The sequence below is a fragment of the Phalaenopsis equestris genome, unplaced genomic scaffold, assembly GCF_001263595.1.
Source record: "Phalaenopsis equestris unplaced genomic scaffold, ASM126359v1 Scaffold000792, whole genome shotgun sequence".
Lineage (NCBI taxonomy): Eukaryota > Viridiplantae > Streptophyta > Magnoliopsida > Asparagales > Orchidaceae > Phalaenopsis > Phalaenopsis equestris.
In genome coordinates this window covers 14,609-27,477 of record NW_018165232.1, presented here as the reverse complement: position 1 = coordinate 27,477, position 12,869 = coordinate 14,609, and the positions used below count along the sequence as shown (strand labels likewise).

The 12,869-nt window shown below is 32.2% G+C and overlaps 1 protein-coding gene across 1 annotated transcript; it reads left to right on the top strand.

The window, feature by feature from the left end:
- The first annotated feature begins 645 nt into the window (after positions 1-645).
- Positions 646-11,396, top strand: LOC110031239 (histone deacetylase complex subunit SAP18-like). The gene is given in 8 exon segments (XM_020734352.1): positions 646-847; positions 2,015-2,140; positions 5,094-5,126; positions 7,485-7,595; positions 7,881-7,927; positions 7,929-7,974; positions 10,467-10,541; positions 11,140-11,396. Coding segments are annotated over 7 exon segments (459 nt in total). The 5' UTR covers positions 646-847; positions 2,015-2,026; the 3' UTR covers positions 11,173-11,396.
- The last annotated feature ends 1,473 nt before the right edge of the window (positions 11,397-12,869 follow it).

The window sequence follows — 12,869 nt, the reverse complement described above, 5'->3', positions numbered from 1 at the left end:
AACATATGTTCAAAGAAGATGACTCGGTAGCCTTACAAGCAACCAAGCACCAAAGCAAGAATACCAAGAGTGGTCAATCCAACGCCGACTCGCCGAGGACAAATACACTTTATCGAAGACAGATAAAAATAGAGATTAAAGAACGAACACAACCAATCAACCTTAAGCTGAGTCGCAATTTTGAGACGAGAAGAATGAGGGTTCTCGCAGTCTCACCGAGAAGAAGTTTTTCACGATTTTGAGAGAAAGAGCAGCCGAAACTAAGAGGAGAAAGCGTGGCGTGCTTCCTAGAGGAGAAAGAGCGGCGTGCTTTCGAGAGGGGAAAGGGCGAACACGGGACAGGGCTTCCGCCTTAGGGTAATAAAAGGCTTTGTCCATTTGTTTTGTATATTAATATATAAAAATAATAATATAATATATTATATTAATTATATACTTTATATTATATAAATATATAATATTTATATAATATTTACCAAATGAAAAAATTTATTCATGTTCGTCTCGTTTGCTTATCGAACAAATCAAACATGAATAGTCTGATGAATCCAACACGAATAATCTAACGATTCGCGAACAACAAACTTTTTTTTGATAGCCAATGTAATTCCTACAATTTGTTAGTCTATATAAATTCTCGTATATTATATTTCTAATGCGTCTGTTCCAACATCACCGAAAAACCCTAGCTGACTAACCCTCACCTGCTCGGCTCTCCCGTGCAACGGTGCCACCATCCACCATCCCAGACTCGTCCGACTCAGGCCACCGGCCCCTCTCCAGAGGCCGCGGAGGTTCTATCAAGGCAGTTCAGACTCTCTCTTTTCCCTCGTCTATATTTCTCAAGGTATCTCATGGTTTCTATGCTCGCGCATGAACTCGTAATTCCTAATCGTCTTCCCTCCCTCATTCCAAATTTAAGTTGATTTCCAAAAATGATTGGAAAAAATAGCGTAATTGGTTGTCGATTGATTTTCAAATCCTTGAAATTAAGGCTAATGGTTTTTGGTGAAATGTGCCTTATCTTCCTCATCATGATCGATGTCGTTGGCAACAGTCGCTTTTTTTTCTCTCCATTCTATGTTTTAGCTCTTTTTTTTTTCTTATTTTATTTTTATAACTAATCTGGACCATTCGGTCCTTTTTAAGAGTTGTTTAGGAACCAATTTTTCTTTTTGACTTTTTTATTTTATTCATCATCTTTGTTTATTGTCTCAACTCCACTGTATATCTATGCTTAGTTGCCCCTTTTTACCACACGTCCATACCTGCATAATCTTTACATCAGAAGTATTTTGCTTTTTTTTTAAGAATAAACTCCTAATTTTTTTTGTCACCTTTACATTGTTACTTGTGCATTAGTCAAATTTTGAAGATATAAAAAATTTATATTTATTATATAATAGAAAATAATGAGGTAGATGGGAATATAAATTATTTACTTTATTCACTATTTGAAATTGTAAGTTTCTTTCTATAAAAATCCTTAAAATGATAAGAATGTGGTTGATGTTATTTATTTCTTTGAATTATATAATTGATTGATTGGAGTAATATTAAATTATTTGGATGAAATACATGAATGATTTGCTTGGTTCTCTCCCTCGCTCCTTCTTATTTAAATAAAGATAGTATAGAGTAGAATCTCTAACCTGTGGCCCTACAACTTAACATTTTTGTTCTCTTTCTATTTCATCCTAGGTGAAGGATGATGTAAGTTTCATGATGAAGGGAACTTATTTCTAAAACAAATTCTTATTTTCCCTCTAGAATGATTTTTTTCTTTGTATTCATGTTTGCAACATTTTATTTTACTTGGCATGATGTATCTCTTGTTGCAAAATTTATATTGTTACTTTAATTGCATTCTTCTTGACTATCTCCTATGAATGTTCCATGAACATCTTGTTAAGTTTATTAAATATATTTTACAAGGATCTTGTCTAGTTTTTTACCATAATACAATCTTTTTTGCTGCGTCCATCACCATTTAACTTGCTTCATAAAAACATAGAACTATCTAAACATGGCCGAAGTTGCTGAACCCCAAAACCGGCAAGCCAGGCCTATTCCTCCACCGCAACAACGAGGGCCTCCACCACATGTTCGTCGTCCTGGTATGCCGATAGATCGTGAGAAGGTACTTGTCAAACTCTTTTTTTTTTTTTTGAATTTACAATTTGTTTTTATAATTTGTTGACTTGCTGAACAAATTTTTGGAAAATCAAGAATAATTCTTCTAAACTTATATTACATTAGTAATTCTACTTAATTCCTGGTCATGATAGAGAAATTAATCAAACCAGTATGTAACATTTCAATTGGGCTATGTAATACTTGCACACGCTTTGGATGCAAACTTTATAAATCGACTCACCGAATTTGTTTATGAAAGATAAATAATAAATCTGATTTATGCTTCTCTTAGTTTGGGAGATTGTTTGAAGTGATCTATTGTTACATGCTATTTTCACTATCCTACTCAGGGATTCATGTAGATGACTGGGGGATGAAAATATTCTGCTTTGTGGATAGGATGGCATATAAGAATTGAAACTTGAATAGTTTTGTAGACTTTTGCTCGAACTTGTCAAATCTAGGGTCGTGTATGAGATGCATTATTTTATTCACAAAAAATATTTATCCATGCTTATGTTTTATGGCTATGCTAATCTCACTTTACTAATTTAATGGTGTAGAATTAGTGTTTTTTTGAAGTGTAATGTGATGTGTAAGAGTTCGTAGTTTCTTCAATGCTCAAAACAAAGTGTCTCTTTTACCGGCTAGAGTGTCATCTAACTTCATATCATGAATACATATGTGTATATAATACCCTTTTAATTAACCAATTTTCAACCACATCCGGTGATAATTTTTAATGAAGGCTATTATGCAATCAACGACAATAAGTTTAGTTTATCTAAATTCGAAAAAAGAATAAAAGATAGCTAAAATGATGTGATGAAGAATATTTAAAATTAAAAATGCTGGCGAGATTGTGAGCGCTAGAGACTAAGAGGTGGAGGTAATGTGAAGCATAGAGTGGGAGGCACCATGAAGCCTCTAACAACAATTTTATTAGTGAGAAGAATATAATAAAACAATAGATGAGAAAACTCATAAAGGGAATTGCTGAGAAGTGTCTAAATACAACAAGAAAGGAGATTCCAAAAGGAGTGATTTAATGATTATGTGAACCAATGAGGAAAAGCAAGCATTGGCGTTTTTGTTATTGTGGTCGATGTTGAACCAAATTGTAAACTCTAAAACAGGATCTAATTTTTAGCCAGAGTCGAGGACACATGCAAGCCGTATCAAAGCAATGTAACACGTGCACTTCTGTGAGCTTGCATACTAGGCGAGCAATGTACAGGGCCAACTTATCGCTTCTATTAACTCCTAAAGTGCTTTTAACAACACTTCAAAAAATATGTTTGATGGCATTATCTTGTAATTGATGGGAGTTAATTATGGTTGTGATGAATTTTCTAGGAGTAGCACCAATTTTCTTTGTTGGTAGACTTGTGAACAATACTTCGAGACTAACTAGCAAATTTGTTGAAAAGCTTTTATAAACTTAAATGTTCTTTTTTCTCATACATAGAAGGATTTTTTTGGTTATTTTCTTTTTTATTTTTTAAATAAAACCACACTTGTTACCCATGAAATTTACATGGAGTTCGATGCAAGTTTAACTCATGATAAAGTAGTGAAGAATGAACATAATTCGTTTGTAGCAAAATGAGGGTAAATTGCAGAGTTTAATGGCTCATTTTTGGAGCGCAATGAGAATTTTGATAATGTTGTTTATGATTATGTTTACAAAAGTAGTCTCTTCATTTTTTTGTTGATGGATTGATAAAAATCTTGCTATGTTTTATTAAACAAATGATGTTTTTGGCAGCAAATTTAAAAAACAACTAAACTTTTCAGTTAAAGTTTTCAAATACTAAGTCTAACAAGTTAATAAAGAAGGAAAAAATAGTTTTTCAAAAGAAATGTTGATTTTTGTAATTTTCTAGCTCACATTGATTTGGTTATTAGAATCACATTTGGCCATGGAAGGGCACATTGGATGAATTCTCATTCTTTAATTCGCCGGATATAATACTGGAGATAATTTTGCCTTTGTTTTATGCTATTTATGTTACGTCTGCGGTTGCTGCTTAGTAGGAATTATCATAGCTAGTTTAGCTTATTTGGAAATTAGTTTTTTCGTCCATTAAAAGGTTAAATTTAGCTAGCTAGTTATACTAGTGAGTGTGGAAGAATGGAAAGTAACAAACAGTTCTTTCGACAATTGGTTTGTTCTGTATGAACCAGTACAAACTACATATAATTAAAAAAAGGAAGATTTACATACGTACCACATGTATTTACATATTCAACATCTAAACTTTAATTTTTACATACGTACCACTTCACCTATGCATGAAAATTTGTATTTTACTTTTTAGATGTGAAAATGGTGCTATTTTTAATTAGATATGAAAAATTAAGGTGTTATGAATCTAACAAGGCAAAGTCTAGGTGTTGGATATGTAAGTACATATGAATTGGGCGGTATGTATGTAAATGCCCCTTAAAAAATATACATGCAGCAGTGAAGTCTTCTGATTCTTAGGATATCTGCAGCTTTTGGAACCTTTTATGTGACATGTATTGTTGGTTCCACTTTAAAGAAGTCTTGTTGTCGTTCATTTTTCATGGAATCCAAGTTAAACCACATTGATAAGTTTGGATTCAACCAATTATTACGGTATATGTTTACGAATGTTAATTTAATAAAGTTCTCACGGCAAGTTCTTGCCAATGCTACCATTTACTAAAGTAAGATGAATGATTCTAGGCATTTAAAGTTTACAAAGATCAGTTTTTAATTTGTTTATTATGCAAATTGTTGTATACATTTATATTAGTGAGTGTGCTAATTGATCTTAATATTTACCCACCAAGTACTCTTTCGATCCTTCAGTATGTTACTAGGTAGCTGTTCCATTTCTTTTTCCACAGCTAAATATGATCTATTATTTTGTTTCTTTATGCTTGCTGACGTGGTATTTTTGTTAACAACTTTGCTTATGAAATTGCAGACATGCCCTCTTCTGCTCCGAGTTTTCACTAAGGTATATGGATAATTTCGAATTCTATATGGAGAAAGGAGTATTATCAGTAGGCTTGATTTTTTTCTTTTTGTTGATCTTTGATTCTTTCTCTTTGAGGTCTTTAGAGATGCTAGGGATAACTTTATTTATGAATTACCACTAATTTCTGGACTTAATATTTCGTTCTGAAGCATAAATGGAATTTGGATAAATTTCATAATTTTTTCTGATTGGTCAACAAATTGTGTTGAAATCTAGATCCCCTGTTTTTTTAACGAAAGACTCTGCCCTTTATGTCATGCATTCCTGGCCCATGCAATTAGTCCCCTAAACCTGTGAATTTTATTCCATCTCAATTTCATATTTTTGTACTGTAACTTATTTTCATCTTTAGAATCAAATATTAAAAATATAATTAGGTCTTGAACGGGGCAGAGGTTTGCTAGTCCATATTTTTGTACTGTAACTTCTTTTCATCTTTAGAATCAAATATTAAAAATATAATTAGGTCTTGAACGGGGCAGAAGTTTGCAAGTGTCTTTGAGTAAATACAAATGAGAATCATGGAATTTTTCTTTTTATTCTCCCTGGTGCAAGTACTACGCCAAATTTGTAGTTTTTAAAGATTAAATAATATCATCTGATTACCATCTAGGAAGTCTTTATCAAAGTTTATCCTAAAAAAAGTTAGAGTTTATATACCGACAAAAGGTTACAAGTTTTTTATCAAACTCATTGTACTTGTCCTATTACTTTGCTTACAATAATAATTTTTTTTCTGAGTTTTGGAGTAGATTAAGCGAAATTACATCAGAAATGTAAATTTGTTGTAGCCAAGATTGTATTGGAGACTCAAGAGGATGGAGTGATTATATTGCTAGAATTAGATCAAAAGCTGCGTATTGGAGTTTACTCTTGCAGACATGCAAATTGGGAGGATCTCTAAACCCTCATTCACCACAATTGTGATTGAATTCATCAAAATGATAATTTTACAATTTAGCCATGTCAAATCTATGCTACTGTACTCAGTGGCGGAACCAGGAATTGGCTGAGAGAGGCTCTCACCAGCCCTAAATTTTCAACTTTTTAATATCATATAATACATTGAAAAGTTTGACCCTTATGTTTAAATACCTAATAATAAATTATTATTAAGTATATTTTTAATTTAATAATAATATTCATAATAGTATTACACTTAAATATTCATCATCTATTAATTTTTAATTTCACAGCCCCTCTTATTGAGTTTTGGTTCTACCCCTAATTTTACCACCCCTCTTATTAAGAATGATTGATATTGAGTCATTTTTACTAAATCATTTCTTAAAAATTGACAATCACTTTTAATACTTTTCCCATCCAATTTAGCAATTTATAAAATTGACCTCGGCAAATCCAATAAGGTCAAAGTTAGCGCCATTTGGATATGAAAGACCAACATCAATCATTCTGTTGAGATATTTATTTCTTCATGTACACCTAATGGATTTCAAATGAGATCATCTTGGTGACAATTAAAATTGGTACAGATGCACCAACTAACTATTATACAGATCTTGTTGAAGCCACATATATTTATCTGAAGTCATTGTAAGCAGGATGCAACAAAGTGAAACATAAAGAAGGGTTTCATATATTCTAGAGAAAATTAATTATAATAATCTTAAGTCTTCTCTATTCAACTTGATCTTCATTGACACTGCATTGATATCCCAATGATATCCATTGTTTTCTCTCTTTTAACTTGATTCTGAATAATATTGATAATATTAAGTATCTTGTCTCTTAAATTTATACATTGCTAGCTAAAATTAGGCATGAAATAGCTAGCTTACTTGATCAATGATGTGTTACTGTCAAACATACCACACAATTCTTATGTATTGACATATCTAACACCCAAAGTTTGATACTTACACCTATAACATCTTTGTGCTATAAACCTATGTATGAAGATGTGTATTTCACTTTTTAAAAGATAGTGATAGTGGTATTTTTGATGTGATGTTAAAAATTTGACTGGAATGCATGTAAATATGAATATTTAGGTGTTAGATAAGTAAATACATAAGAATTGTGTGGTATGTGTGTAAATACCCTTTTTTTATTTTTTGCTTACTGCACTGTTAATTCCTTCCATCACTCTAAATGGCTACTTCCATCAGTTAAATACAATAATAACCTTAGTTGTCTCAGTCAATGATTCTGAGCTCCTTGTGAGTTGTCTCAGTCCATGATTCTGCGCTCCTTGTGGAAGAGTGGCTAATTTTATAAATAGCTATTCTCTCCCTTCTGTTTTTTTTTTTTTTTGACTCTGCTTTTGATATTACACAAGTGGTCTAGTTTAACTTTGGCGCTTTTTGGATTCATTAGGTTGGTGGTCATCATCTTAAAGAGGATTTTGCTGTTAGGGGCAAAGAACCTAAGGATGAAGTCCAGATTTATACGTGGAAGGATGCCACACTTAGAGAGCTCACTGATCTGGTATTCATTCAACAATTATCTGTGTTTACTAAGGGTTTCTCTATTTTTTAGTATTTACATATCTAACACCTAAACTTTCAATTTTTACATATATGATCCCTTTCCTATGCTTGAAAAGGTGTATTTTACTTTTTAAAAGATAAAATATTGGGTTTTTTCTAATGTGTTATGAAATATTTGGGTTGCATAAATGTAAAATGTATAATTTAGGTATTAGATATGTAAACACATAGAAATTGGATGTTATTTATGTAAATGCTTCTTCTTATTTTAATCACCTGCTAGGTCAAAGAGGTTGCTCCTGCAGCTAGGAAAAGAGATGCAAAACTTTCATTGTATTTGTCTACCCTGCAAGAATGGCCGGTTTTTAGTGCGTTTTGTAGTGAGACCAGTAAGAGCACCTTATCTATTTTTTTTATTAAGATTTCGATACATATCACTCAAGTCCTATGCATTTACATATCTAACACCTAAACTTCAATATTTACATACATACCTATGCATGAAAAGGTGTATCCCACTTTTTAAAATTGAAAATGGTGGTATTTTTTATGTGATATGAAAGAGCTGAGTGGTATATATATTATGTAAGAAAAACAAATTTAGGTGTTAGACATATAAATACATAAAAATTATGTGGCATGTTTGTAAAGGCTCCTAATTTTTATTTGGTAGTAAAAAGTCTCTCTTGCTGAATAAGATGGAGAACTCGTGTTACACAAAGATCTTAGAACTGACATGAAACATTTCCGAATCTACTATAAAACTTGTATTGGGTTTTGGGCAAAGCATGCATGAAAGACTACATATTTAGGGATAATTATTAGAATGATGTTCATACATATCACTTAATTCCTATGTATTTACAAATCTTACACCTATACTTTGATTTTTTACATATATGCAGCTTTACCTATGCATGTAAAGGTGAATTCAATTTTTTTAAGAGTCAAAATAGTGATACTTTTTATGTGATACGAAGGTTTTGGTGGTATAAATGTGAAAAATAAAATTTGGGTGTTGAATATGTAAATACATAAGGATTAGATGTTATGTATGTAAATACCCTTAATTATTATCATGTTTTCTATGAGATGTGCTAGCATACACATTTAATTTGCAATAAGAATGAGAAGCGTGCGGACATTTAGAAGCAATGCTTGTGGAGGAAAGAGATCATAAATCATGTCCTTAGCTTATTTTTATCTTATCATGCACTTTTTGAAGATTATGCTTGCATGTGTAATGTTAGTGCAACAAAATATATGTAAATCATCAAGTTTGCATTTCAAATTAGCTTCCCCTTCTCTATGCTTTTCATCTTCATTTTCTAGTAAGGAATATGTTTTGATTGGCCAATTAATAATTTGAAATTATTCATGCATGAAATTATATTATTTGTACGATTAATATTCTTTTTCTCATGCAATGGACTAGATTTTAAAAATTCATTTTATTGTATTATATTTTTCTGGAGAGATTCATCTTTTTTTTTCCCCCAAAAATGTCAATAATCTCATCGAAGTTAGATAACTTTTTTTTGACATGAATATATATTCTTTTAAATTATCCAAACTCATTAAACAAGTTTTCAAAATCACTAGACAGGTCATCGCAGGATAACTCATTTGTGCTTCTTCAACATGTGCAACGAGCCAGATATGAATTCCTTCATTTTTATTAAGGGAAATTTACATACATACCACCCAATTCTTATGCTTCTACATATCTGATACCCAAGTTTGCTATTGCATTTATAATACCTTGGCATTAAAACCTATGCATGAAACGCTGTATTTCACTTTTAAAAGGCTAGTGATAGTAGTATTCTTGATGCGATTCAAAGATTTGAGTGTTATGTATGCAATTATATAAAAATTGTGTGGTGTGCATGTAAAATGCCCCTTTTTATAATTGCCTTAGTAGACTTTTTTTCTTTCTTCCTTTCTTCTCCTTCTTGTTATTTTTTTTTTTTTTTTCAATATGACTCTAAATAGGACGCTATGGAGAAGAAGGATTCATGTACCCGACCTCACACAGTGGGATTATGGCTTTGTTGTTGTTGTTGTATATACTGTATATATTCATGAGAAATCCAATCTCTTTTATGAATTTCTAATTAGTTATAAACATTTGGAATTTTGGTATTCATGCAAATAAAAAATTTATAATAGCTGCTTTGCCATTCTATTGTGCAAAATCTATGTCAAGTTTTTTTTCACAAATCCTTTTTTTTTTTTTTTTTGAAGAAGTTTTTTGAAGAAGCACCATTCTCATAAATAGAAAGTGATTTGTTGCCATCGAAGAAGAAGACCATTCTCATAAATAGAAAGTGATTTGTTGCCATCTATAATAACATTTCATTGCTTTGGATCAATAGAATTTCAAAACAGAATGATTTGATTTTTCGAACATCGAAACACAGATAATCAAGCAATGATGGTCTATCAATAAATTGTGTTTGCTACCTTCTCAGATATCTACAATTGTTTTTTGTTCCTTTTTTTTTTTTTCATTGGAAGATTTACATAACTACACTCAATTCCTATTTGTTTACATATCTAACACCAACTTCAACTTCTAAATATATATATGCCACCTTATCTGCATATAAGGGTGTCTTTCACAATTTAAAAGTTCAAATGGTGGTCTTGTTCATATGAAATTTGGGTGGTATGAATGTAAAAGTAATGCTTAGGTATTAGATATGTAAATACATAGGAATCTGGTGGTATGCATGTAAATACTCCTTTTGTATTTTGTTTGATATGTTGTGCTTGTCTTTTAAATGCTTTAAATCTAACGGTCATAAAAGTTGCTTCATATGAACAATATACTAATTTTATTTCTTGTCCTATTGGCACATATAAGGTGGGAATGACTTATTCTTTTGGAAATGGGAGGCGAATCGATGATGCGAAGACATTGGATGAACTCAGCTTTCAGGTAAGTATTATATATAATATCTTATAACATTCAGGGGCTATTTGGGATAATTTTTATTTTTTATTTTATTTTATGTATATTTTGATTTAAAATAAAATATATTTCATACATAAAAAATAAAGGGGCATTTACATACATAGCACACAATTTTTATGCATTTACATGTCTTACACCCAAACTTTCATATTTACACGCGTAGCACTCAAATCTTTAATATCACATGAAATGTAATCACTATTAGGACTTTTTAAAAGTGAAAAACATATTTTCATGCGTAGGTTTATAGCACCAAAATGTTATATATGTTAATATAATAGTTTTGGAACATCTTATGTATTTATATATCTCATGTCTAAATTTGGATATTTACAGTGAACCTATTTGTTTATTTTAAAAGATATAATGATGGTGGTATTTTCTTATGTGATGTTAAAGATTTGAGTGTTACGCATGTAAATATGAAAAATTAAGATTTATGTACGCAAATGCCCAAAACAAAAATGATTCAAAATAAGACTAGTTTTTTTTAAAGCAAATTTATTTTTGGTTGATTTATTTAATTTATTATTATTAATTTCTTCTTCTGTTTTTTTAAAAGATTGGGGATTACCTGACCGTTGCCATTCTCTAATGAGTGATTCCTTGGAAGTACTTCGGGTTCTGCTTCGTCTGTGCTTTTATTGATCCTTTTGAGGGGAGCAGAGAACAAACTATATATGCTTCTTTTGTATGCTGAAAAGTGCTGTTGAATGTGGTTTGTAATTTAAAGCTTTATTGCTGAATGCAGTTTTCCTGTCTGTCCTGTAAATACTCCGGATTTTCTATTTTAATTTTATAATCTCAATTTAGAACTTTGTTCTGATGCATGCTGAAGCTAATATATACATATATATATATATATATTTTAGAATTTACATACATGTAAATTGGATGGTGAAATGGATTCCAAATTTGACAAGTTATAGTCAAATTGAGTGTCTAGATGTGATGAATCAAGTGTGTCTCATATCACTCAGTTCTGACATCATTTAAAACACTTAAATGTTCACAAAACGCCTCTTGCTCATCAAAATCTCTTTCGGCCGTCCGATGGAGTAGTTTGAATTTGAAGGCCTCTCGCTAAATTTATAAATCAAGTCACAGGGACCGTGAGCTGGATCGAGAGAAGAAGTTGAGAGTCATTATGAATTTGAAAGCAAAAAAAACGCATCTTGTCTCCACAACTAACAACCATCGTTGGCCATCTCTCGCTGGCTGCCAGTGGTCATTGTTGGCCGCCCAATGCTCATCACCAATGAATCACTTTGCGAAGTAACAATGTATGTTGTGGAGTAATGAAGTATTCTATGGATAATGTGGTGCCCGAATATGGTTTAACGATCCACCTTGAAGATGGTGCAGTGATGCACCTTGATTCCCTTGTCGTAACTCCTGTCAGTACAACCCTCTGATCCGACTTTAGTGATCAGCTAACGCTCGCCCTTTGCTATGGTCTTTAAGGCTAACTGACATCATTGCAATTCACTGCTACAACATATGTGAACGACTACAATCTAGGTAGCTCACAACTCATGTAACTCCTAACTTCAGCCTCTGTGGCACATGAATATTATTGCAACTCATTACTACGACGTATGTGACTACTTATAGCCTATGTGGCTTACAACTCATGCAGATCGCAACTCTGACATCTATGACGTGTGTATGTTATTGTGACACATCACTATAACTGATATGTCCTCAAGCAAGCTATTTTTTTTTTAATATTTTGCACTTGTTTATGAATGAAATTGCACTTTAAAGAAATATATTTTGATATTTTTTTACAGGTATAACAGGTACGACATATGAAGTGAAGCGGAGTTGAATTGAAGCGAAATGGGGCATTTGGAGACCAGAAGACTGGCATCTAGGCGCCAACCTTTAGGTGCCATGGCGCCATCCAAGGGCCTTGGCGCCAGCTTACGGGGCGCCTAGACGTCAGTGCTTAGTCTAAAAACTCGAGAGATTGGTGCCAAGGCGCCAGCTCTGTGGCGCCAAGGCACTGGCACCAAGGCACTGGTCAGTTTCTGAGCAGTTCCAACAGTTGATACAACACAATCGAAGGAGTTACCTAGTCGATTTAAGCGGTTCGAGACGAGACTCTGGACACTTCTAAAGCCTGGGGGAAGTGAAGAAAAGCAGAGGAGTCGTAGGAAGATCTAGGGTTTAGTATTTTTCACTTTTCTTGAGAGATTAGTGAGGGGTTTTGAGAGAAATATGTAAGGAGATCATTCCAGCATTGCAAAGAGCACTTGAATACATTGTTGGATGGATTTTTCATCTCTA